Source organism: Fonsecaea nubica (genome assembly GCF_001646965.1).
Source record: "Fonsecaea nubica strain CBS 269.64 chromosome Unknown Scaff42, whole genome shotgun sequence".
In the NCBI taxonomy this organism is placed as follows: Eukaryota; Fungi; Ascomycota; class Eurotiomycetes; order Chaetothyriales; family Herpotrichiellaceae; genus Fonsecaea; species Fonsecaea nubica.
In genome coordinates, this window is record NW_019173715.1 from 163,882 (window position 1) to 188,366 (window position 24,485).

Sequence of the window (24,485 nt, forward strand, 5' to 3'; positions counted from 1 at the left end):
ATGGAGATGAAGCCGGGGTAAGGGGGGGGCATCGAATGACGTCCGTCTCTTAGAACTGTTTAGTCTCCTTTTTCTTTTTCTTTCCCCCTTTTCCCCTCCGCATTATGCATTATTCATTATTCGCGAGTCACGATCCCCGTTGACCCGGCTGGGGCTGTAAAAGAGCAGTGAGTTTTGCGGTCCGAGGCACAATACCGAAAAAGCCGAGGGTAAAGTTTACTCGGGGTCGTGGCTACTTGAATCTCGTTGATAAAGAGAAATGTACGCGTATATTGTACAGACACTACAAACACTACACGCACACGCACGTACGGACACAGCGCGAGATACATACGCACGCCACCCTAGTCGCTCACAGACGTGAACATCGGAGAAGGAAGAAACGCGAGAAAAAAATGGCCAGCACCAAGATCGTAACCGTGGTGGCATACCCGTCGACGACCAAGGATGGACAACCCGCCCGCTTTGACATGGACTAGTGAGTCTGCTCATTCACCATTCACCATCTTTCCTTCTGTTCCCCCCTCCTTCGGAGGATTTCTCCTTTCCCTGGGTTCCACGCGCTGAGAACAGCCTGGTGGTGGTGGTTGGTCATGCGTAGCTATCTCAAGACGCACATGGGCGAACTGATCGAGCGCGACTGGCGGCCCTTTGGCATGGGCAAGTGGACCGTCGAGTCGTTCCCGGCCGAGCTCTCGTTGACCGGCAAGGCGCCGCCGTACATCGCCGCGGCGACCATCGAGTGGGACAACATCGACGACTTCAAGAACGCCCTGACAAAGGGGAGCGAGGCGTCGGCCAAGGACGTCTCCAACTATACGAACGTGACGCCCGAGATCATCATTGGGAAAGTCACGGGGTCGAGTGCGGCGTGATTTCACTCGGATGTGTGATGTGTGATGTGTAGGATGGGTGGTCCGGGATGGCTTCTGGTACGGTGATGGTGATGGTGATGGTGTGGTATGGCAAGGGAGAGCGCGAATAGAGTCATTGGACGGGAAACAGAAAACGGGCAGTGATTTGATCATCTCGTCCCCCTAACCAAGATATATACCGCCAATGACCGACCCGGCAGCCTGCTGTGGCCGAATGTCCTCCCGTTGTATGAGAGGTATTCAACCCACGACGCTTGAAAAGGAACAAAAAAGGAAACACTCCCTCCCACTTCACTTGCCTTTTCTTGTTCTTTTTCCTATTCTCCCCCCTTTTTTTTTTTGTCACGGCTGAGCGAGAAAACATTCGGCTCACATATCCTTGCCCTTGAAGAATTTTTCTCCCTGCACGGTCAACCAGGGAACAAGACCACCCTTGCCCCTCCCCTTGCTGTGGCCCCCGTCGCCGCGGAACTCGTGGATCTTGACGCTCGGCTTCACCGCCGAGGTGTCGACCAGAACCTCGCCCTGCGCGTCGACCGCCTCCGCCTGGACGGTCTTGACGCCCACGCGATCAAGCTTCAGTGACGTCTCGAAACTCTCGCGCGGAGCCTCGCCAATGTACGCGCGACGGCCGCGGAAGACTTCGTAGAAGCGCCACAGCTTGGTCCGCGTGTCGCCGTTCCACGACACGTAAATCTCCGTGGCACCCTGGTCTTCGAGCGCGACGATGGCGGGCGCCTCGTTGGGGATCCCCGTCCAGTTGTACCGGAACCCGCGGTAGTTCTCGACCCCGAGACCCAGGTAGCCCGAGTCCATGTAAGTGTGGAAGATCGGGGTGCCGTCGGCCTTGAACTCGGTCATGGCGCCCTCGGAGCCCCAGTTGACCAGGACGTTGCCGTTGGGGAGCAGCTGCGTCGAGCCCTGCGACTTGGACAGGAGGTCGTCGGGCGGGTGGAAGGCCTGCACGATCCGGGCCTCCCACGTCTCGGTGTCGACCTGGATGATCTTGCCGCGCGAGATGTTGTAAAAGTGCACCTCGTGGCCGTGGTCGTTCTCCGTCCCGTGCGCCGAGTTGTCGTACAGGCTGATGATCTCGCGCGTGCCGTTCTCGTTGCGGCCCTGGAACCGCGCGTGGTGCTGGAACGCAAACTCGACCTCGGGCCCCATCTTGAAGCTCGACGACTTGCCCGACAGCTGCCAGATGATGTCCCCGGTGGTCCCGTTGATCTTGTACACGGCGTTGGCGTCGCGCGCCGAGATCAGGTAGTTGCCCTGGTCGTCCTTGTCGACCGAGTTGATGTGGAAGTAGTCCCACGCGTCGGAACTGTTGTAGCCAGCACCTGCTTGGCCGGGGTTGAGGGGGAGGTAGGCCTCTATATGGCAAATTAGAACCTGAACACGACGAGGGATGATATTGTACGCCGGGGGAAGGGGTCGTTCTATAACGTACCTGATGGGTCGACATGCTCGAGACTGCTCCACTCGAACAGCACTTCTCCGGTTTCAATGTCAAGTTCTGTACGAAAACGTTAGCCCTGGTACGAAAGCTCAACTTCTCCCAAAACCAACCTTGGAATCTGGCATCGACAATCCACTGCTGCTCCTCACTTCCCCCGTACGCCGTCAAGTTGTACGGCACTGGGTGGTAGATTTGGATCAGCGCCGTCTCCTCGTTGATGATGTGAAACTCGTGCTTGTCCGTGAGACGGTGGTTCCCCGCCCGCAGCTCCCGGATGGTCTCGTAGTTCTGGTCGAGAAAGGTCGTGTGGCCGTGCCCGTGACCGTACGCGCCGTTGTGGCTCCCCTCGAAGCAGAAGAGGATGTCCTGGCCCTTCCACCGGCCGGCCTGGAAGTTGGTCGCCCAGATGGAGAAGTAGGTGAAGCCCGACCAGACCAGGTCGCCCGTGTCGGTGAAGATGTACGGCGCCGCCTGGGCTGGGCCGTGGTGCGTGCCTTCCGGGTAGCCCGCAAAGGGCGCCATGAAGAGGTATCCCTTCTCCACCTCCTTGGTGGCCGGGATCGTGATGTTCAGCGTCGGCGGCGCCAGGTCCGGTCGCGACTTGTACCGCCAGTTGGCCGTCGCGGTCGGGAGGAGGGACAGGCATGTTGTCAGAGCCACCAATGTGGCTCGGACGCCTGGGAAGCCGAATGTCGGGCTCATCCCGGTTCAGTATGGGAGAATGAACGTATTCTCGAAAAGAGTTGAAGGGAAAGAGGGGGGAAGGAGGGTGTGATTCTTCGATGAGGCATCGTTACAGGACAGGGGAGAGGCGTGTATCATTATATCGAACCTCTCGAACAAAGCAGCTCCATTGCCCAACAGTATTACTTACTTGCCCACCAACCAACCAGACACGAGTCACGACATTGCTCCTCACAATTCACCACCAGTTCAGCCATGAGAAAGGAGATGTCGTGATGGGGAGAAGCGTCCAAAGAGAAACGGGTCTTGACCATGGAGACGAAGCCCGAAAGGTGGAGTTTGACTTGATGTGCTGTCGATCCTTTTCACGGAGTCCATGTCCGTCTTGACAGCACACAATACAGCTTCTTGTTCAGCAATCCTGGCAAATCACACAGAGACAAGAAACATTCAACGGACTTGGACTCCGCCTCCGTCCAAGAGGACCCATCCACACACACACGCACACACACACATATGGGGAGGGAGAGCGAGATTTTGATCAACCCTCTGTTCAGTATAGGCGGATCTCCCACAATGGCCACCTCACAATCACTCACGAGAATGACAAATGCATTCCTCTGATCCACCGTGGCGAAAGAAAAAAAAGACACCACACACGATGCCTCTTGTGCGACTTGCGCTTCCCACAATTTATCCCAGCGTCGAATCGAAATCTACCTGGAACATGCTTACCTGTTCGGCCCACAATCCCCTCCATTTGGCTGAACACAACCTACCTACATATATTTGCGATAAATGTACTCTTGTGGCTTTTTTTGCGGCGCGGATATTCTGTGGTGAAGTTACATGGATAGAAGAGATACTGCGACGGAAGAGATGGGAGAGGAGGATCATTACACGATCAACGACATCCTCACCGAGTCGGATGTGACGACGCCGCTCCTCGCCGAGTCTGCGGGTGCCAAAGGGCGTCCAGAGAAATGGACGCCTGGGCCGGGCTTTATATGGATAGAAATTGGTAAGAAGGTGGAAACAAAGGAGGGCTTGATAACTTTGTGATCCGATGCTGACGTCTGTCCAGCCATCTTCTCAAACGTGTTTCTCTCTGGCTTTGACGGGACCATCACGGCGTCGACATACGCAGTCATCGGGTCCGAGTTCAACGCGGCGAATACCATCTCATGGCTGACGACGTCGTATCTGATCACCAGCACCGCCTTCCAGCCGCTGTACGGACGCTTCTCGGACATCTTGGGACGGCGAACCTGCTTCTTCACGGCCACAATCACGTTTCTGTTGGGCTGTCTCGGGTGCGGGTTTGCGCCCGACATCATCACCCTGAATCTGATGAGAGCCTTGACGGGGCTGGGAGGTGGAGGACTCATGACCATGGCCACAATCATCAACTCGGACATGATCCCCTTCCAGGAACGGGGCATGTACCAGGCCTGTCAGAACGTCTTGCACGGATTTGGGTCCATCTGCGGGGCGTCCCTGGGCGGGTTGATCGCAGACCACATCGGGTGGAGATGGTGTTTTCTCCTGCAGGTGCCTGTCTCGACATTTGCGTTCGTCGTCGGACACTTTGTCATCAAGAAGCACGAGACCAAGAAGTCGGCGACGGACGAGGAGTCGGAGGGCTCGAGCGCGGCGAAGCTCTCGTCGAAATGGGAGCAGATTGACCTCTCGGGCGCCGTCCTCTTGGTCCTGGGCCTCTCCGCGCAGCTGGGTGCCATGACCATGGGTGGAAACAACTACCCTTGGAGCGACATTCGTGTCATTCTCGCCATGATCTTGAGTGTGATTCTCATCCTCGTATTCGTCGTGGTGGAGCTCAGGACCAAGGCCGTCCCCGTGATGCCCATGTCCATGCTACATGGAACTCTCGCCATCTCGAACCAGATCAGTAATGTGTGTGTCGGTATGGCTGCTTACTCTGTAAGTTCGGACTCCACGAATTCCTTTATGCGGGCATTGACAGACGAACAGTTCCTCTTCATCTCGCCCCTGTTCTTCCAGGTCGTTCTACGCGACAACCCCTCCGAGGCCGGCATGCGCCTGGTGATCCCGTCCCTGGCGACTCCAGCAGGCGGTGTTCTTTCAGGCATCGTCATGTCCCGCTGGGGCCGACTCAGCGAGCTCGTCAGGGCGGGCTGCTTCATCATGATGGTGGGAAACGGCCTCGTCGCCTCCCTCAAGTACCAGGATGCCTCGTGGAAGTACATGGTCTATCTCTTCCCCGCCAACTTTGGCCAGGGCATCTGCTATCCCGCGATCCTGTTTACCTTTCTCGCTGCGTTTGATCATAGTTGTAAGTGGACCTGGGGCCCGATATCTTGATGAGGGCACGATCTGCTAACGGGCATATAGACCAAGCCGTGTCCACCTCGACCGTGTACCTGTTCCGCTCCATGGGGACGGTCTGGGGAGTCGCGGCGTCGTCGACATTGCTGCAGAATATCCTGGCGCAGCAACTCCCTTCGGCGCTCGAGGGAATCCCCAATAAAGACGAGCTGGTCGATCAGATCCGTCATTCGGTGGCCGTGTTGGACCATCTGCCGCCCGAGGTGCAGTCGGCGGCCAGGCATGTCTACTACCGTGCCTTGAGATATGCCTACGTCGCGAACACTGCCGTCGCGGCCGTCGCGTTGGTGTCGGCGTTCTTTGCTCGGGGGAAAAGTCTTCATCGGAAATAGAAAAGCTTGGATTATAGATTTATAGAATATGGCCATACATTCATCCGGTGCTGGTTCGTGAATCAAGATCTCGCAGTGGAACTTGCCGAATCTCTAACCCATTCAGCCGTTGTACGCGTAGCCACAAAGTTGGACGCCTGAACCTTGGCTTCGACGTTGATTCGCTAATCTCCTTGTGGCTCATGATAATCTTGGGATCTTCAACACGCTTTGCTCCGACACCCAGCCTGCTTTTGCTGGACCATATTATTTGCGCTTCCTGCACGAGACATGACCGTTAAAGCTTGACCTACAAGCCCGAGGCACTCAAATGTGAGAGCACTCTCCAAAGAACCTAGTCCAAGACCTGCCGACTCTAGATCCCTGGGTGGGTTGACACATGGAGTCCAACTCCGTCCCGCCATAGCTAACGCTCTGCCGCCCTGCGACACGGAGTCCAAGTCCGTCGGGCTTCGTTGTCCATCATCCAGGATTTCGCAATCACATCATTGTAAGCTCCCACAGTGGCTTGCCTCTACCAGCTACCAGGTAGATGATTCTCAGGCGACACGTCGAGTTCGTAACGAGGCTATGATTTCCAAGCGACAGGGAGGTTTGCGGCGTATGTATCGCGGCGTGGATCCGCTTTGGTCCTCAATGGGGTTGGACTCCGTTTCTCGGCAATGGCGTTATCTCTATCTCTCACTCGGTCAGTCAGTCACTATCAGCCAAGCACGAAAGAATCTTGCAAGCCTCGTTCTCGTTCTCGATCTCGATATCGCTGTATCAAAGAATTCCGAAGGCGTTTTTGGAGTTGTGTGTGTGTGGCAAACAAACCCCTAGCCAAAGGTGTAGATGCAGATGCAGATGCAATACACATGTTAGACTACCACTGCCTAGTGTAGTGCGCACAACGCGCCTCATTAGCCCGGAAGGACCGATACAAGTGCGGCAAGGCTCTGAGGGGGGGGGGGAGTGGCTCACGCTACCCTGCTGAGAGAGGATGATCACCCTTTCTTTGGAGTACATGCCACCAGTGTATGGCGTGCTCAATCTTCGGTCCTATAAGGGAGAATATATATACCGCCCTCGAAGCTCCATTCCGTCTGACAGGGCCGACCGGTCATTCTTGATAGCGGGTTTTTCTGACAGATACCCCTGAGGTGTCTCTATACCTCACTGGCCTTTGTTCATCTGTCCGACACAGACGACAAGTATGGTCGACGGCGCCAAGGGGAATATCACAGTGCGAGAGAAGACCGTCGCAGCCTCGATGACACCGAGAGAAAAGGACGCCTCCTCCGTCGAGGCCGGCACTTCGACACCCCTGGAGCTCGACGAGCTCGATCGCAGAGTCAAAGACGCCTACACCGGTTCGACTGAGCAGCATGCCTTTAGTGTCCCCATCGAGGCCGACTATTGGAAAGGTGTCTACGAACAGGCCCAGTATGAGGGCCGTCACCGGTTCGACCCTGCGATCCAGTGGAGTTCGACCGAGGAGAAGAAACTCATCCGCAAGGTATGTTCTCGTCGATGAGCTGGAGAGTATCGAGTAAACCTCTAACGTCTCCCTCTCCTCTCCAGATCGACATCCGAATCATGCTGTGGGTGTGGATCATGTTCTCGTCGTTGGACCTCGTGCGGCGAAACATCAACCGTGCCATCTCGGACAACATGGTAAGCCCCTGTCATCCATTCCATCGCCTACGATCTTTCTGTGCATCTGAGATGCTGACCCCCTCGAAAGCTCGACGAGCTGAACATGAACACCAACGACTTCAACAACGGCCAGACCATCTACCTCTTCTCCTTCCTGGCCGCCGAGCTCCCCGGTGGGCTGCTGAGCAAGAAACTCGGCCCGGACGTCCTCACGCCCATCTGCATCTGCGTCTGGGGCACCATCTGCTGCTGCCAGAGCCTCATCACCGACCGCACGGGCTTCTACCTGACGCGCGCGTTCCTGGGCATGGCCCAAGGCGGGTTCATCCCCGACATGGTCCTCTATCTCACGTACTTTTACAAGAGCAGCGAACTGTCCATTCGCCTCTCGGTCTTTTGGACCGCCATACCTGTGACGCAGATCATCGGGGCGCTGATGGCTGCTGGCCTGCTCAAGATGAGGGGCATACACGATTGGAGCGGGTGGCAGTGGCTGTGAGACAGATTCTCTCTTTTAACATACAGTGTTTTTGTTTACCCCTGCTGTGCTGTACTGACGCGATCTCAAAGCTTCCTGATCGAAGGCCTCCTCAGCATCGTCGTGGGCCTGTCGACCTTCCTCGTCATGCCCGCCAGCATCACCGAGACACAGCGCATCCTGCGCGGCCGCGCGACCTGGCTCCACGGCCACACCGGGTGGTTCAGCGAACGCGAAGAGAAGATTCTCGTCAACCGCCTCCTCCGCGACGACCCGTCCAAGGGCAACATGCACAACCGACAGCACGTCTCGGTCAAGCGCATCTGGAAGGCCGTCGTCGACGTGGACCTGTGGCCGCTGTATATTGTGAGTTTTTGCCCCCCTTCTTCTCAAGGACTTACTTGTGTGAAAGAGAGAGACGCCTCCAAGAGTCTTTGATGGCTTTGCTGACTTTTCTGGGGCATAGCTCGGATTCATCGCTTTCATCCCCTTTCAACCCGCGGCCAATTACTTGTCCCTCACGCTGAGGAATCTGGGATACACGGTCTTCGAGGCGAACATGCTCGCCGTGCCGGGCTATGCCTTGTTCTTTATCAACGTGAGTCTCCTTTCCCTCATTCATTTACCCTCTGCACTTTATTATTCCATACGTCCATCCATCCATCCGTCCATCATTCGATTCAATTCAATTCGACCCTGTCGAGACTCTTGTCGCGACCCTAACTGACTCGTACGCCACGAAAAAAAGATCCTCGTCGTCACCTGGATGAGCGAAAAGTATCGCGAACGACTCCTCTTCTCGTCTCTCTGCGTGTGGTGGGTGTTGCCGTTCTTCATCGGCCTCCTCGCGATATCGAAGAGTGCGAGCCCGTGGGTCCGATACGCGCTGCTCACGGGTGTCAACGGCGAACCGTATAGTAAGTTTCGAGTCACTTTTCTTTTTTACCTCCAAAGCCACGTCCAAAACTTGCAGTGATGGAGAGAAAGCTAATGCACGCCCAAAAAAACAGCGCACGCGATCCTCGTGTCCCTCATCTCCCGCAACGCCAACGATGTGGGCACCCGCGCCGTCTCGGCCGCCGTGTACAACATGTGCTACCAATTCGGATCGGTCGTGGCGGTCAACGTCTACCGCGACGAGGATAAACCATATTGTACGCAATCCCCCCAATAGATAGTCCTCCTTTACCACCTCCGCATGTCCTTTTCTTCCCCTTTTGCCTTTCCCTTCGCAGCAGCGTTTGGCACGTCCTTCGAAGAAGACCCGAAAACTGACCCTGCCTCACCCTCTCTCTGCACTGGTGCATAGACTACCGCGGCAACAAGATCCTCATCGGCATCACGTGCGGGAGCATCGCCCTCTTCTTCCTCGCCAAGCTGTACTACGTCAAGCGGAATCAGCAGAAAGAAAAGGTGTGGAGCGCCCTCAGTCCCTTTGAGCGCGGGCAGTATCTGTCCACGACGAGCGATACGGGCTCGAGGAGGTTGGATGTCAGGTTTGTGCATTAGCTAGTTGGCCGTATCCCGACTCCTAAGTAGGCGAGTGGGTAGCGTGGGTAAGGAGGGAGAGAGGGAGGGTCGCTAGGCACTAAATAGATATATACACGGAGGTGGTGGTGTGGCATGGCAATGAAATGCTCAGAAGAATGATTTTGGAATCTGGAGTCTGGGTCTGTTCCAAGTACGAGGTATAGTTTTGATACCTGCCGCTTTAACAAGTTTATTCATGACTCAAGAATCGGGCACATCAGCTTCGGGCTCAGCCTACGACCCGCTCAGGGCGGCGACGCTCCTTGTCTCGCTCCTTCGTACCTCATATGTAGCCTGGACTCCATCCAGCCCCCTAAACCTGAAATTACCCCTTCCTGGTGTTTGTTGAGAAATATACATCTTATCAAAGGGGAAGCCAGTCCCCGAGAACCCACCTAGCTGCTACCACCTGCTGCCACTTCTGCGCCTGATTAGTAGTCTCCATCACAACATCCGTAACGACAAAGTATAGCACTCGACTCTCTCTCTCTCTCTCTTCTAGCACCACCTGGTCTTCTACATTCCGCTGCGCCGTGATTTCCGCGACCATAATGTCGTCAATATGGCGCCGTTCACGCCGCGGTAGATCTCGGCAGAAGTGATGCAGAGCTTTGTTGCGAGATCGATGAACTGCACGACATTGCCGGACACGCCAAAGGCAGCAAGGGCCTGCATATTGGGAATTGATGGCGTGCCAATTGGAGTCCCCACATGGTATGTCGGACGGATGAGGCTCTGTGTTCAGCCCCCGAAACTGAGGGGTTCGTTCTGCCTAGCACGTGGTCGTTCACACCAGTGATTCCTGCGAAGAGGCATGATTGGATCTGGTCTCTTTGCTGCCCAATCCCCGAGGCCTCCGATAGTAGACTGCATACAGCACTCGGCCCGTATGCGGCCCTGCAAGGGAGGGCGAGTTCTGCAGGGAGCGTTTCCTCAGTACGTCGCAGTGAATAAATCTCTTGTGCTGGAAGATGAGGAAGTCTCAATGGCAATTCGCTCAGATCTTGAAACGGTAATGGACGTTTGGAGAGGCACAGACGACGAGATTTGGCCGCCCACATATACGAGGCAACCGTGTTCCAGCGCTGTGCTTAGCAAAGGATGATATCCCGGAGGGGCTTTTGAAACAAACCAGATTGCTGATTCGCGGCGCCGTGCATGATTCCGTGAATGTAGCACTCACCGAGATGCCGGTAGCAAGGGGGGTCCCTTTTGTTTCCCTTGATCTTGTCCATAACAAAGGGAACTGCGCTGCCGGCGAGCAGGATGACCCGACTACCGACGCGCGCTGCTCCAGGGACAATTCCAACATAGCCGTGCTCAGTAATACACACCTTGGCATCGACGAACCGTTGCGCAAATTCCTCTGCGGTGAGAACAAAAGGCCACATCAACTTCCTCAATTCCTGGGGTCGGAACAAAAACTGCTTCAGTTTCGCGACGGCGCGCATCTTGGCTGCCTCGACGTTCCAGTCACCAGGGTCGGCGTCCATCTGCAGGTATTCGGCGAAAGCCTCGCAAGAGGCACGGAAATCGACCACGTTCCAACTCCCAGATGGAGGACCCAGGGCATCCCCGACGAGGACTTTCCAGACCAGGTCTTTGAGATTATCTTCGGTAGGATATGTACTGATAGGCTCGATGTAACTGAAAACCTCTTTCAACCATCGTGTTCGGTCTCCCGCCGTAAACGAGATCTGGCCTACCTTGGCGATTAGATCGATATCGTAAGCGGTGGCAATTAATATAGAACCATTTCGTGGTGAAATCCTGATCGAATCCTTTTCATGAGAACACGCGCTGAAGACTCCGGATTTGCTTTTCCAAGTGGTGATCGTCTTCGGATAGGCTGTTGTCACCCAGTTCGGCACCCACGAACGGAAACGAGCATCGTCTTCCAAGCCGCTGGCCCCTGCATGGTATAAAAGCTCCATTCCTTTCCCACGTCGGACAAAGGCCTCCGCATATTTGCACACGACCGTCTCAAGCGGTGCCGCATAGTCCGGGTCGAAGCTGGGATCATCGACGTCGCACGCCAACCCGAGAAAGGCAAAGAGTTTGTCTCGCCGGCGTGAGGATCGAGTGTGCTCAAAGTCTTTGAATAGTGTGAGCAGCTCTCGCTGGGCAGTGGAGTTGGTAAGCTGGCTGCGATATGCACGTCTCAGTCCCCCTAGACTCAGCACGGGCGCCATGGTCTTAGAAACCGATGTCATCAGAGCGGCAGTTGACTTTTCTGCTTGTCTTGAGCATAAAGTGGCTGGGACATAAAGATCATCCCACTCAAAGGTTCGATTACCGCATAGCAAGATTATATGCGGCGCAAGAACAAGCTCTTGGACAATCCAGACTCGATGAAACCAATCGCGTTGAAAAAATTTCTTGATAATGTCCCATACCGGGTTGTCCGCCGAGGGTAGCCTTACCGTGGCAGCTTGCTTCGAGGATTCGGAAGCCTTTCTGATTTTGCAGAGCCAATCTATCGCGGAATTGCTCTGATCTCCTTCATTCCCCAACCACGCGCACACGCGGAGGGCGGACTTGTATATTTTTGACATCAAGCGCACTTGGTGACCTTTCTCTACATCATTGGCCTGATCGATACAGATAGCATCTGCCCAGATGAGGATCGACTGTTTTTCTTCTCGCACCCGTTTCAGTGCGAAGTATAATGAAGCCGTAATCCGTAGAGCGTAATCTCCGATGCCGAGAACATACGGTTTCAGGCCGTTCCCCCAGACATAGGATAAGGCCGTAAAGGGGTATTTTCGCTTGCAGTGCTCGAGGGAAACACATATCAATTCTCCTCTGAGTTCTTCCCGGCCGCGTCCCGGGTGGAGCCTCAACAAGCGCATGAGGGATTGACTTTCAAGAGGTTTGTATCTGTACTTCCGTTCGTCGTGTTGGAGCATTCTTCGGGCCCACAGCTCGCCTGAATCCCGGATGTAGGATGTGAGGAAGTGAACGGAGTTTCTTATCGAAGGAGTGAAGAGTTCCATTTCGAAATGTTTGAATAAGAGATCAGGTGAAGCAACGGGAGTGTTGGCAATGTAGAACTCGTTTTGCGGCTGTATCTGTAGCCCACCTGCGGTGTACAGGCGCCATGGATCTATGAAGAATGACGCGCTAGCGGTTGACTGCATGTCGAAAACCCTCACAAGGATGATGACTTGGGACTGGTGTTTGCCCCCAGGCGACAACCGATACCTTCGGATCTAGATATTCGGGGTGTTTAATTGGGGATTGATCATCAAGATCGGGTACAAGCTCACCATTTCAATCTCCTCTGCGCTCATTGTGAATAGCGACTCTTGCCCGCCGTTTGTAGTCTTCACCAAAATGTGGTAACCCGGGTAGTCTCCATTCCTCCTCCATCCAGAACCGGACTGTATGAGGAATTCTGTCATCGCTGCTCCGTCGGAAAATGTGAATGTGGCCATAGACTGCGTCTCTGCCCGCAAAGATTTATATCCTGCCTCGCGGCGGTATGGACTAGTCCATTGACTATCTGGATCATATCTTCTCCCAAGATACTTCTCGAAGAGCTGAGATACCTGGTCCCATTAGTGAGGGCTGCTTCCGTAGCTACCATAGAAAAGACTCACGTAAAGCTCTCCAAGAAATTCGGTGTAAGTATCGACCTTGTATGCGGGCTCCAGGGCAAGAAAGACGGTGCATTCTCCTGACCGGGAAATTTGCGCCCGGCCAGGAAGTACCTTCCCGTCTCTTGCTTGATCTGAGAAATTTTCACGAGGGAGTTCCCGACAGTCTTTGACGTGGATATAGTTAGGGTGGCCAACAATTCTTGGACGTTCCAAAGTTTCAATGCCCTGAGAATCAGCGCTAGCCATCACTATGCGTTTCCGTCTCGAAGACTCTCCTTGAACCCTGATATATTCTCTTACTCGTGGAGCATCATCAAGAGGAACATAGTTAGGCCGACTCGACGAGCTTTCTTTTTTAGATATGATCTGTTCATTATTTGATGATGCCCTGTGTGGAGATTCTGGTCTCGTCTGTTGTTTGTTGAAAGTTTGATTGTCGGTAGAGTTGAAATCCAGAAGACCTTCACTCTGACTCTGGGATGTCAAGTGGTTAATGTCAATTTGGGCCTCATCGTCAATGATCCTTTTCAAGGCTGGCTCCTCGTATTCCTGCTGTTCTTCATCGGGCCCAATCCATGTTTCCTGAATCGTCCGACGGATTCCCGAGGCTTGAGGTTCTTCGGCAGTTGCAGAGCTCTGTTTGGTCATCGCGTCTTCCTCTTCTTTGTTTCCAACTTGTGTAGCCGGAGATGGCGCGGCTTCATCTTGCCAGAGTTTCTTGTCTCTTGTCTTTGGAATTCCTTGGCGGTCGAGAGTATTCTCGATGATGAGGGAGCTCGATGGACCCAAAATAAAGAGTATCGGCGCCACGCATTCCGGAATACCGCAGAAGGCGGCTAGTTCCTCAGCTAGCTCTAGTGAGGGGGCTGATAAACTGTAGTCATGTCGCAGGTATATCCTAAGCGTATCTGTGCCTGTTTGAGGCATGGGCAGCGCTTGTAGACTGTCATCGCGGAACAGGCTTTCTTGACGGGTCAAGCCTGAGGTAAGGTCGGTTGTCTCGACGTCCCATCCTGCGAGGATCCTATCCGCGTGCCAAATTTTCACCTTTTTCAAATGGTCCAAAGTTTGTTGCTTGTTTGGTACATGTTCAGGCATCAGGCTGTTTCATGGTAAATGATTGTTAATAACTCATCCACAGGAGTTGAACAAAATAGTTAGGGTAAAATTAGGACGTCTCACAAATGGACTTACCGCTCGAAAAATCTGGCTTTTTCTTGAAACAGAATATCGATCTCTTTGCCCCGTGCCTTGCCTCCATCGATTCTGTGGCGCTCTTTTGCGGCCTTGGACAGTGACCTCCGTTCTAGACCCAGTATAGCTATCAGCCGCTCGATCGTGTGTACGTCTTCCACAGTGAAAGCGAGTAAAGACACGATGCCATGAAAGCGCTGCCGAAGGTGTGGTCGATCGGCGATGTACCATTGAGATCCGGCGGTGGCGGAGGAAAGCTCGTCAAAGCCCTTGTTGGAATCACCTCCTTCATCAAGCGGGAAGATGTTTAGAGTGAGAAGGCTTTGTAGTGTCTTTGTGTCCTCCATCGAAATCGGATCCGGCATAATCTTATTAAGTTCTTTGAAAACGCTAGCGATGTGAGACAGACGTGAAGCCGGTGTAATTGCTTTGGATTCCAATACCAAAGTCTCGAGCCCAGCATCCTTGACTTTGAGGTGTTTCACAAAGAGTATCCTGTGATCTGGATGAATTTCGCTGAGTCTGTAGAACTGCGTTAAACACTTGGGGCCTGACCACACGCATCTGTTCAGTGTGACCCAATTTTGAAGGTCTCTGGGTGAGGAGCTCGGTATGTAGATGAGATTTTTCTGCAGAAATTCGTCACTGCTTGTGGTCAGTATTTACCTGGTTTGAAAGGATCAACGGATAACATACCACACCAGGGCAGGATTATCTTCACATTGACCCTGAATTCGGTCATATAGCCAGCGAACGAAGCGAACCGAGACCTCACGACCTTGAATATGCCCCAAGATACCAAGATAAGTGTTAAGATCACCGTTGACTGTCACTCCAAACACTTTTAGAAAAGTCCATCCAGGGTCTTTCGGGTTGGGAATGTCGAGTAGTGGTAGAAGGACTGAATACTCCGAGCGGTAATCTTCTGGTATGAAGTAGCCGGTAGACGTGGCTTTCAAAGCATGCCGACTGCCATCACGACAGAGAACAGACACCGATGCCAACTGAGACCGCAGATCCGTGGGCCAAATTTCGGAAATATACTGAGAGTATACGGACCAATTCTCCTTGAGGAGCATTAAAAATTGCTGGGAACTACGCCTCTCGAGTATATAGCGAAAGTCTTCTGACAGCTCTGGGTTGATAATGTTACTTGAAATCTTGACAAGACGGGGGATCTTCCAGAGGCCAAGTTGTGCGCGAAGCCAAGTTCTCCACGATGGGAGTTGTTCTGAGGCGATATCTTTCTCGTAGCAGCTGTGTAAGAAAGGAAACAACTTGGTGTCTCCGTCCAGATATCGTGATGCAGAGAATTGGTCGTCTGTACCAAGATATACCTCATGTGAACGGCATAGTGCTCCATTCGTCTTGACAACCCAAAACTGAACATCGTCGGTTTGTTTCTTCCACCCTGATCTGAAGAGAAAGCGCGCCTGAGATAGCAACTCGGATGGAGGTGGCTTGAGCTCCGGTAAGTTGTTCGAGTGCTTCTTCAAGATCAGTTTCTGGACGACAGGGTCGGAAACCTGCTTGACCCCGAGGTTTTTATAGAGTCGTTTACAATCGAGATTCTTTGGAATATCTCGATGCACCTCAAACACCTCAATACCTGGTGGGATAAAATAATCTGGGTTGGGCCGTGGAAAGAATATGTTCCCGGAGGATGCTGCCACCCGGCGACCGTTGGTCAACGGAATAAGGTAAAGTTCAGATATTTCCAGTTCGAAAGATGAGATCAGTGGCAAAAGGGCTCTCGCGATGTTGGAATGCCACGATTCCGGCATGAGAGCATTGTAGTCTCGGAGAAAGACTCCGAGGTCGTCCAGGAACTCTTTGTCGGATAGTGTGGTGACTCCCATCTCCATCAGCCGCTTGCTGTCAGATTCCGAGTACTTGTGGGACAAGTATTTCGATTTTGTTGTGTCACTTAAAATCAAAGGGAGATCGCTCTTATCTCGAAAATGTTTTGGCACATATCTGACAGTGTTGGGTGACCTCAGCTGACCGTCTTCAGACTCCAAAATGGGGGTTTCAGGAAGTTTCTCAGCCAATCTGGTGCGGAAGTTTCTGAAGAAGTCAAACCGATACGAATAATCTGGCAAGTATCTAGGCCAGGTGTAGCGAAATGCCGTGCCCTGGAAATACCGAATATCTTCCAAGAAAGCAGCCAGCATTGCTTCGCGGAGTGCGGTGTTCCATTGGGACGAGCTGTCGATGTCCCCACGATTTACGATGAGTAGAAAGTCGGCGTGAATGAGAAACTGTCATCTTGTAAGCATGCACGCAATATAGGACGCGCAGCTGCCACGTACTTACCTTGAACCCATAATCGCGTATTGGAAGAAAGGCATAGACTTGCTGTGGCTCAAGCTTGGTCTTTTGGGCATCAATGTACGGAAATGCCAGCAGGATAGCGGACTTGTCGCGGCCGCGGCGTTTCTGCTCATTCTGCTGGCATTTGAAAATATGACGACGGACCAAGTAAGTCATAGACTTATCACCGTAGCTCAAGGTTGTAGCTTGCCGAGCTTGATCGTCACTGCGGCGTAGAGTGGTTTCCCATTTGGGCTTATCCAGAGGCGAGGCAGCAATGTGGATTTCCTTCAAATTTCTTAGAAACATTAGGCATCTCGGGTCCATTGATCTCATTTCGTCGACCAACTCCGTCTCGTCGACCAACTCCGTCTGGTCACAGCTGCCACGCAGTTCTAATAGTACTGAGGTAAAGCCAGGGAGTGGCTCGACTGGAAAAGTGTCGCACTCAGGAGTGATCATGCCAAGGTTTGTTTTCGTCCTGTCGAACTTGAAGGAGTAGCAGCCAGAGACTATCCAAACAACATTGGCGATTTTGAAAACGGACTTGAACCCGATTCCCTTTTCACCAATTTGGCTTCCATTCACCTTTGTGCTCCGACCAACTCTGCAGAGTGCCTCAACGTCGTGCCTGGTAAATCCTACCTCGTTGTAATCCAAGCGGAGACGTCCAGGACAGTAGCTGATCAACATTTGGGGTGTCGATGCCGTATAAGAACAGTCATCAGCATTTTGTATCAATTCCAACAAGAAGTGTGTTGACTTTTCGTAGAGTGCTTCGGCGAGGCTGGGGAATGATAGAGTTAGCTGCTTTGTCTTTATGCCTCAAGCGTTCAGAACGACGGGGACAAGGGATTGGCATAGGAACATTACATTGAAATAGACGCCTCGAGATCCTCGAGATTATCGTTTGTGATACTTTGCTCTCCTTCATCTTCACAACCCCGACGTCTCCGAATTTGCTTGATGTGTTCATCGGCTGTATCGCGCGATACAGGCCTCTCATCCATCTGGGACGGAAATGAAACAGAAGAGTGTGTTGCAATTTCTTTCTGGATTACGCTGCAACTTAACCAAATGTTCAGTCAACTTGGTGGAAGGAAGGCTGCCATCTGGTTATGAGTTCAGAAACTCAGACGTGGCAATGCAGTGAGAAGGCAACCAGGCGACGACCTTCTGGTCACACGCTAACGGGTGTATAGGGAGCGCATAGCACGGAAGAAAACTGCTGTCCAACGCGGTGAGAAGGCAACCTCCAGGCACAATTGACGATTGGGCGCTCAACATGGTGGCGCAAGATATTGAGGCGGTGTCGAGAGTCAATGAAGTCTGATAGGTGATCCATGTATTAGGGATAAAGAGTAGCCAATGACGAGAAATTAGAAGGACAGAGGAGATGGCGGCGGTGAATGGCACTCATAGGTCAGTTTTGACAGGCGTGTGTGAGGCGGTTGATGGTCAATGAGGAAGGCCTGACTGCGCAAAATGTGTCTGTGTGGCTTGTGTGAGAAGCCACTCACGTGCACCTCACGTGGTATGGCAGTGGCTGTGCGTTGCCTAACGGTGTTCTTGGCATCCTGACACAACCAGGCAGCTACTTGTAGGTAGTCATGACTCGCCCCAACTGGCCAGATATTACTCAGGTCATGAAACGGAAATGGACGTACGTCGAGAAAGGCATGGAGGTCAAGAATCGCAATTGAGTTTCTGTGGTATTTTGTTTGAAGCATTCCACGTTCCCCACCAACCAATCAGGTCGAGCCAAATCCCGCCCCATCTTCTCATTTTCGGGGTTGCACCCCGTCGCTCGAAATGGCGTGCTAGTCTTATCAGCACTTTTTACCTCGTACACCATCACCACCGTGATCGTCCATCATTCAGTTCAGTTCTCAACGCTGCAATTCCTACTTCTTCTGCTTCCTCCTTGTAGATTCCTAGACTGCGACACTCATTGCTGGTAGCGTTGTCCCTCCTTGTGGTGGTGCGTGCCTTATCAATCCCCGATCAGATCAGACCAGACCAGACCAGATTAGACTCCAAGTCACATCGGTGTTTGTTGCTGCTCTGCAAGCCACGTGGCGCGCGCGCTCTCTCTCTCTCTCTCTATCTCTCATTAGAGATGCGGCGACATGGCGAGAGGAGGATCTCGTAAGTACTGTTGACAACGGAGGCGGAGCAGGATGGGGCAGGGCAGACTTGGGTGTCTGTGTCCAGTCCTATCCTAGCCCCGTCCAGTCAAATCAATTCAACTTGGAGTGCTGCTAATACTTTACCATCATGCAGGTGCAAGCGGTGTCAGACCCGCAAGGTGCGTTGCCTTCCCGGTCGTCCCAATGGCCCTCGTCGAAAAATGAATTGAAAGAGAACTAATGTCAATCTTTGATGCCCTCCAGATCAAATGCTCGAGAACCACCCCTTGCAATAGCTGCACCGCCGCCGGAGTCCAATGTGAATTCCGTGCCGACGACTGGAAAAGAGCCCCAATATCGCACGAGTATGTTGGTGCGCTAGAAGGGAGGGTCGCCGCGTTGGAACTGTTGCTGTCAAGTATCAAGACCTCGGCCGCGCCCCAGAGAAGCGCCATCATCGATGGCATCGATTTTCTAGACCACTTGCCTGCTCCTGTGCCCAACATGACTCCGCCTCCCCAAGGATCGGTAAAGTCCGTGCGTGACGACACCCCTCGAGGGTTCTGGGGCGTAGATGAGGATGGTTCGTTAACTCTTGCCTCTCCCTTTTCCTCTGCCTCACCCTTCGACCATCGAAGTCGACTGATGTTCTGAAACAGGGCTCGCCGTCTTCCACGCTCCCGGGAGTGCATATGGGACTGGCCTTTTCTCATGCCACAGATCGAAGTCTGTGCTGCCCGCCAAACCACCCCTCGTGGACAACATCGCCAGTATCCCCAAGGTTGTCATCCAGGAATGTATCACCTTATTCTTTAGATGGCAGCAGCCTTTCTGCACGCTTGTGGACCGCGATGCACTTCTCCAGGACTGTAGACACCACCCGAGGACCCCCATACCTAGACTGTCCGCGCTCCTGCACGTCGTATGTGCTCTGGGTGCCCTGATGTCCGACGATCACAATGTTCGAGAGTTGGCCGATCACTTCGCCGCCTCAGCCGAGGATGCTGTCACGAACAATAGCTTCTGGCGCCCTCATATTGCAACGTCGCAGACCCTGTTGCTGTGTGCCGTCTTTGCCGCCGGGAAGGGGAAGGTGTCCAAGGCCTGGATGTATTCAGGTGCGCACATCACATCACATTGATGGACAAAGCCCTTTCGACTAACAAGTCTTCAGGTATGGCCCTGCGGATGACCCAAGATCTTGGTGTCCACGAGAGCAGCTCACCGCTGTTGCCCGAAGAACATGCTCAGAGTGCGCTGCTTGTCAACTCGGAGTTGCGGCGGCGCATGTCTCTAACCTTCACTATTTCCGATAAGTTCCCACCGCAATCTTGACGATAAAGGTAGATTGCACTAACTCAAGTCTCAGATTCTTCAGCCTCTTTTTCGGGCGGGCCCCCATGAATGAAGACCATTCTTTCGTGCCCGAGGTACCGACCCTCGATCCTCTGAATACCAATTCCAGCTGGGACCAAGCAAACTCCCTAGATGAGGCGCCCTCGGTATCCCTCTTGCAGCAAACGGTAGATCAGCATCGCAAAAACAGCTTCGACGACGATCGAGACCAGTCTCATGTCTCGACGCTGTTGCTGACCAAGCAAGCGGAACTGGGCAACATCATCAAAGATATCCAGTTGCAAGTACACTGCAAGAGGAAACTCCACCTCCTCTCCGAGTACTGCCTTCAAGCGCTGTACAACAAGCTGAATGCCAGACTCTGGAGTTGGTATGATTCTCTGCCGGGTGATATGCGGTGGAGCCGATGGAGCTCGAATCTCGAAGAGGTAGAACCGAGCCTTGCAAATCTCCAGTACGACCATACCCCTTATATTGAGATGTTTGTTGAGGATCCCACTGACAAATGGCTCCAGCATGATATATCACACTGCACGCATCAGTCTGAACCGGTCCCTCATCTCCGCTGACGTGCATGGGACTTCATCGGAATATTCCAGGTTGGTATTCGATGCCTTCGAAGCTTGCAATGGCTCCGTCGAGACGATCGGGGGAATACTCCGCCGCTTCAGTGCACAGCACACCTTGAAGAATGCGCCACTCAGCTTCGTCCACGGTGCGGTGACCGCGAGCGAGGCGACTCTGGCCATGGCTGCATGTTCTCGCAAAGGCCACCATACACAACTGAGTATCCAGGACACTTGCCTCTCTGCGATCGATGCAGCTCTGGCCGACATGGCGCACGCATGGGAAATGGCCAACAGTGCAAGACATGGGCTGCGAGAAGTTCTGAGTCGCTGGGGCGTCTCGTTCGACACCGACGAACACTCTACATCGGCATCTTCCCCCCAAGGGACAACGACAACCAATTCACCCAATTTCTTCTATCTTCAAAACACCGACACGACGTCCAATGTGGTGACGACTGCCTATTACATGCAACCCAGCCTGCCCAAACCGAACGACATATGGGGAGCACCGCCCCTCGATCTGGAGCTGCTCGCTCAGACCGACATTGACGCCGGGCTCACCACCATGTTCCACCACCCGGACGACTCGGACAGCAATTTCTGGAATTCTGTCATGGGGAGTGATAATGGGACGCCGTCTTCGACGTCTCCATCGTCATCTTCAAGTGGCTCGCGGGCCTCCGCCTATGTGTATCGGACGTGAAGATGAAACTGGTAGATTTTGTGGCGCATTTCAGGCAAGGGCATCAAGCAAAAGTAGGGTCCCTGGAGACCGGATCGGATCTTCAGGTCCATTGTCCAATATGGATGAGCTGGCTGCGATTTATAAATGTGACACTAAGTGTTCGGTTGACTTTGTGAAAAGTGAGAACTTGTCTACCCTGGCACGTGCCTGGCGCCTGGCAATGACATTGGATCCGGGAGTGTGTCTATTTGTTCTCTTGAAACCTTGGTCGACTTCTATGAAGCAAGGGTAAAGTGACAAGGCAGATGGGTGGTTTTTTGTTAAATCTTAAGATGTTGGAGACGTCTCTCGAGCTACTGTTTGATACTTCGACGTGGCCTGGCTTTTGCCCATTGGGAGAATGTCATCGTATCCAGACCGCACGTGGTTACTTTGGGAAGCATGCATTGCCGTGAAAGCAGAACAAGGGCTTGAATCGGGCAGCATATTGTGAATGTCCGATATAATTGAAATACCTTTCTTTGCTGCTCGATCTTACGGGGTTATACACAGGGATCAAGGCCACCGGAGGGGAATCACGGTGTCCAAAATCCGTCCTCCATCAGCCCATCAACCAATAACCCTGGGCGACGTTCCCCAGCCTGTATGTTGTTGCTCGTCTCAAAGTTGGAAAGTCCCGCGAGACCATTGCTGCATTTGAAAGAGCAGATGCGATCCACGCACGGAATTCCATGATGATAGGCCACCGCCGCCTTGGCTTCCACGGGTGTATGCTCAAAAATCAACACCTCGTCCGAGTCCAACACATACTTGACGCGTCCGCCGCGGTTCACGCAGCCGTCTGCTTCCATGTACGCGAGTACATCAATGTCCTTTGCGTAAGTGACCACGCCGTTACGCACCACCCAGCCAAACTTGGCCATGCGGTCGTCGTAGGAGTGGTATGTCACACCGACAAAGGACAAGGCGTCCCCCGCCGTACCGACGACCCAACGATGAGAGAGGATACTCTTGTTCCAATCACGGGGACCCCATGCGTGATCACGAATACCCCAGCCATTGATGGTGTAGCTTTTGCCTTTGATCTTGACGGAGCCGCTTATGGTGCCGGGAACATCGAAATGGTGGGAAGCAAAACCAGACTTCATGCTACCCTTTTGTGGAAATCCAGAGAGATTAGGTCCGATATCTTTGTGATTGATGAATGCAGAGAGCTCGTGCTCTGGATCTGTAAAGGTCCATTTCGAGAGACCGTCCTGGAAGATATGGGTGCAGGTATCGTCACCACTTCCCATACCTCCGCCGGGAAGGAGGTCGACATCGCGGAGAGGAACATACTTGGTGCGCTTAGACACGCCCTCGGGGGTGATGAGATGGGTCCAAAGTGTGGCCTTCGCACCGCTGGGAAGATTGGGTTCGTGGCCCAGGCGGTGAAAACCACCGACTTTGTTACATTCGTCCCACCAGACGAGGACGACGCTTTCTTGCCAGTTCGGTTGAGGACCAGGGGTTTGGCGATTGTTCGCTTCGTCACCAAAAATCATCAGCTTTTGGCCGCCTGTGGCTGTATCGTGAAACTTTCCCGATGACGAACTGTTGTTTGTGCTTGTTTGCCCCTCTGCGGCCGCCGCGGCCACAACAGCGGTATCATTCTCGCTATCAAGCACATCGTCTGTTGTTGGAAGCTGCGCGACAGATTCCGGAGGCAGTGACGTATACTTCAACCCCATTTCCATGAAAAGTGCGTTGTAACCGAGCTCCCCCAGAAAAAAACGCAGGTCATTGGACCACCCTTTTTGGATGCTCAGAGTGGTCCTATTGAAGGCCAACGTCGTTCGGAGAATCGAGTAAGCTTGACAAAAGGCAAAATGCTTAGGGTTGATCTCTCGACCTCCCGCAGCGCCGTATGCAGCTATGAATTTATCCCAGGGCATGTGTTTGGAGACCAGCGGTTGGATATATGCGAGATCTTGTTCTGGGGCGCCAAAGTCGGCCGTCTCCCAGTCTAGTACGGCGGTGATTTGGCCATCCTTTTCCAGCAGGTTGTGGACGTTGAAGTCGCCATGTGTAACGACCGGACGTCTCTCATCGTCCGGTACGTGTGTCATCATCCAATCAAATAGCCAGACAAGGTATGGGGACTCCAGATGCTCCACGGATGTGTAGTATACCCGCCAGCGTTCGAGGGCACTGCGGTATCGCTGCGTGACGGTTTGTGTCAGGACTTTGGAATCTTCGTACTTGTCAATGTAGGGCTGGAATGTCTCCAGTGGGATGGCATGCAGTTTTGCGTGAAGAGATGCCAGCTGCAGGAGGAGGCTTTCGTCGAAACTTCGGTTGGCGGAGCTGAGCAGTGTTCCGGGGCAGGTTCCTGGCATGAGTGACATGACACATATGGCCCCATCGACGCCATCGGGGCCAGGTACAGGCTCAGAGGCCACGTACACTCGCGGGGCAGGGAAGTCCGTGCAGTTCAGGCATTGAAGCAGAGCAAACTCCTGATGTGGTCGAAAAGCACCGCGTTTTATGAGTGGCACCGCGTCCTCTTTCCGAACAACCATCGTCTCTGTGCTGTCATCGTTGTAAGTGACTATGCACGAGTACGTCTGTTTGCCGCCGCCGCCAGTGAGACGTTTAAGTGAGCCCAGGCGTGTGATGCCACGTTTGCCTATCAAAAGGCGTCGAAGGAAGGCTTCACTTAGAGGCCCACCACGATTTTCTTCTGGGAGCCGAATATGGGGCAGATCGACCGGCAAGGTTAAAATACCCCCATAGTAGTCATGCTCCCATTTGGCCGCCCTCCGCAGGAGCGTCGATGAGCTGGGGTCATTGTTCTTCTCTCCCACAAGGCGTTCAGCTAGGGTGAAGAGTTCGTTCGTTAGCTCGCCGTGACGGGCAGCGAGATCGTCGAAGTTTCGGTCCAGTCGTGGAACAGGCGGGTTCCGTCGAGACGATGGTTCAAGTGTTGTCAGGATCTCGGCGAGCAAGGTTTCGCCTTGTAGCAAGGCATCCTGCAGAAAGCCGATCTGTGAGCTCTGCCGCCTAAAAAGGTCCGTCAGGATAGCCTGGAGGGACCCTATGTAGGTTTTGGCCTCGTCAGAAGTCACCTCGGGTAAGATGACCTCGTTCAGCACATCAAGTGCAGCCGCGAGGCTGTGTGTCGTTGGAATGAGTCTCATCCTGGTGGCGTTGCTTCACAACAGTATCAGAACTCGCCATGGTCAAGCATGGCCGTCTCAGTGCATAATTATCCGAAACCTGGGAAGCTGTTCGG

The 24,485-nt window shown here is 53.3% G+C and overlaps 7 protein-coding genes across 7 annotated transcripts; 4 read left to right on the top strand and 3 right to left on the bottom strand.

Annotated features, from left to right (window-relative positions):
* Positions 1 to 395: 395 nt before the first annotated feature.
* AYO20_06598 (hypothetical protein) lies at positions 396 to 875 on the top strand (the record flags this gene model as incomplete). The annotated part of the gene is made up of 2 exons (XM_022644887.1): positions 396 to 478; positions 602 to 875. The coding sequence occupies 2 exons, from the start codon at positions 396 to 398 to the stop codon at positions 873 to 875; spliced, it is 357 nt and encodes a 118-aa protein (XP_022499155.1).
* A 369-nt stretch (positions 876 to 1,244) lies between these two features.
* Positions 1,245 to 3,036, bottom strand: AYO20_06599 (hypothetical protein; the record flags this gene model as incomplete). The annotated part of the gene is made up of 3 exons (XM_022644888.1): positions 1,245 to 2,248; positions 2,326 to 2,391; positions 2,445 to 3,036. 3 exons carry the CDS (start codon positions 3,034 to 3,036, stop codon positions 1,245 to 1,247), a joined length of 1,662 nt encoding a protein of 553 aa, XP_022499156.1.
* Positions 3,037 to 3,897: 861 nt separating this feature from the next.
* AYO20_06600 (hypothetical protein) lies at positions 3,898 to 5,717 on the top strand (the record flags this gene model as incomplete). Its single annotated transcript, XM_022644889.1, has 3 exons — positions 3,898 to 4,039; positions 4,103 to 5,332; positions 5,392 to 5,717. The coding sequence occupies 3 exons, from the start codon at positions 3,898 to 3,900 to the stop codon at positions 5,715 to 5,717; spliced, it is 1,698 nt and encodes a 565-aa protein (XP_022499157.1).
* Positions 5,718 to 6,912: 1,195 nt separating this feature from the next.
* Positions 6,913 to 9,342, top strand: AYO20_06601 (hypothetical protein; the record flags this gene model as incomplete). The annotated part of the gene is made up of 8 exons (XM_022644890.1): positions 6,913 to 7,215; positions 7,281 to 7,373; positions 7,444 to 7,850; positions 7,926 to 8,199; positions 8,300 to 8,431; positions 8,582 to 8,750; positions 8,844 to 8,987; positions 9,143 to 9,342. The coding sequence occupies 8 exons, from the start codon at positions 6,913 to 6,915 to the stop codon at positions 9,340 to 9,342; spliced, it is 1,722 nt and encodes a 573-aa protein (XP_022499158.1).
* Positions 9,343 to 10,454: 1,112 nt separating this feature from the next.
* AYO20_06602 (hypothetical protein) lies at positions 10,455 to 17,482 on the bottom strand (the record flags this gene model as incomplete). The annotated part of the gene is made up of 7 exons (XM_022644891.1): positions 10,455 to 12,575; positions 12,633 to 12,914; positions 12,966 to 14,067; positions 14,160 to 14,804; positions 14,856 to 16,420; positions 16,476 to 17,259; positions 17,346 to 17,482. 7 exons carry the CDS (start codon positions 17,480 to 17,482, stop codon positions 10,455 to 10,457), a joined length of 6,636 nt encoding a protein of 2,211 aa, XP_022499159.1.
* A 1,359-nt stretch (positions 17,483 to 18,841) lies between these two features.
* AYO20_06603 (hypothetical protein) lies at positions 18,842 to 21,229 on the top strand (the record flags this gene model as incomplete). The annotated part of the gene is made up of 5 exons (XM_022644892.1): positions 18,842 to 19,184; positions 19,261 to 19,719; positions 19,776 to 19,917; positions 19,971 to 20,438; positions 20,500 to 21,229. 5 exons carry the CDS (start codon positions 18,842 to 18,844, stop codon positions 21,227 to 21,229), a joined length of 2,142 nt encoding a protein of 713 aa, XP_022499160.1.
* A 557-nt stretch (positions 21,230 to 21,786) lies between these two features.
* Positions 21,787 to 24,390, bottom strand: AYO20_06604 (hypothetical protein; the record flags this gene model as incomplete). The annotated part of the gene is made up of 1 exon (XM_022644893.1): positions 21,787 to 24,390. The coding sequence occupies one exon, from the start codon at positions 24,388 to 24,390 to the stop codon at positions 21,787 to 21,789; it is 2,604 nt and encodes an 867-aa protein (XP_022499161.1).
* Positions 24,391 to 24,485: the final 95 nt, after the last annotated feature.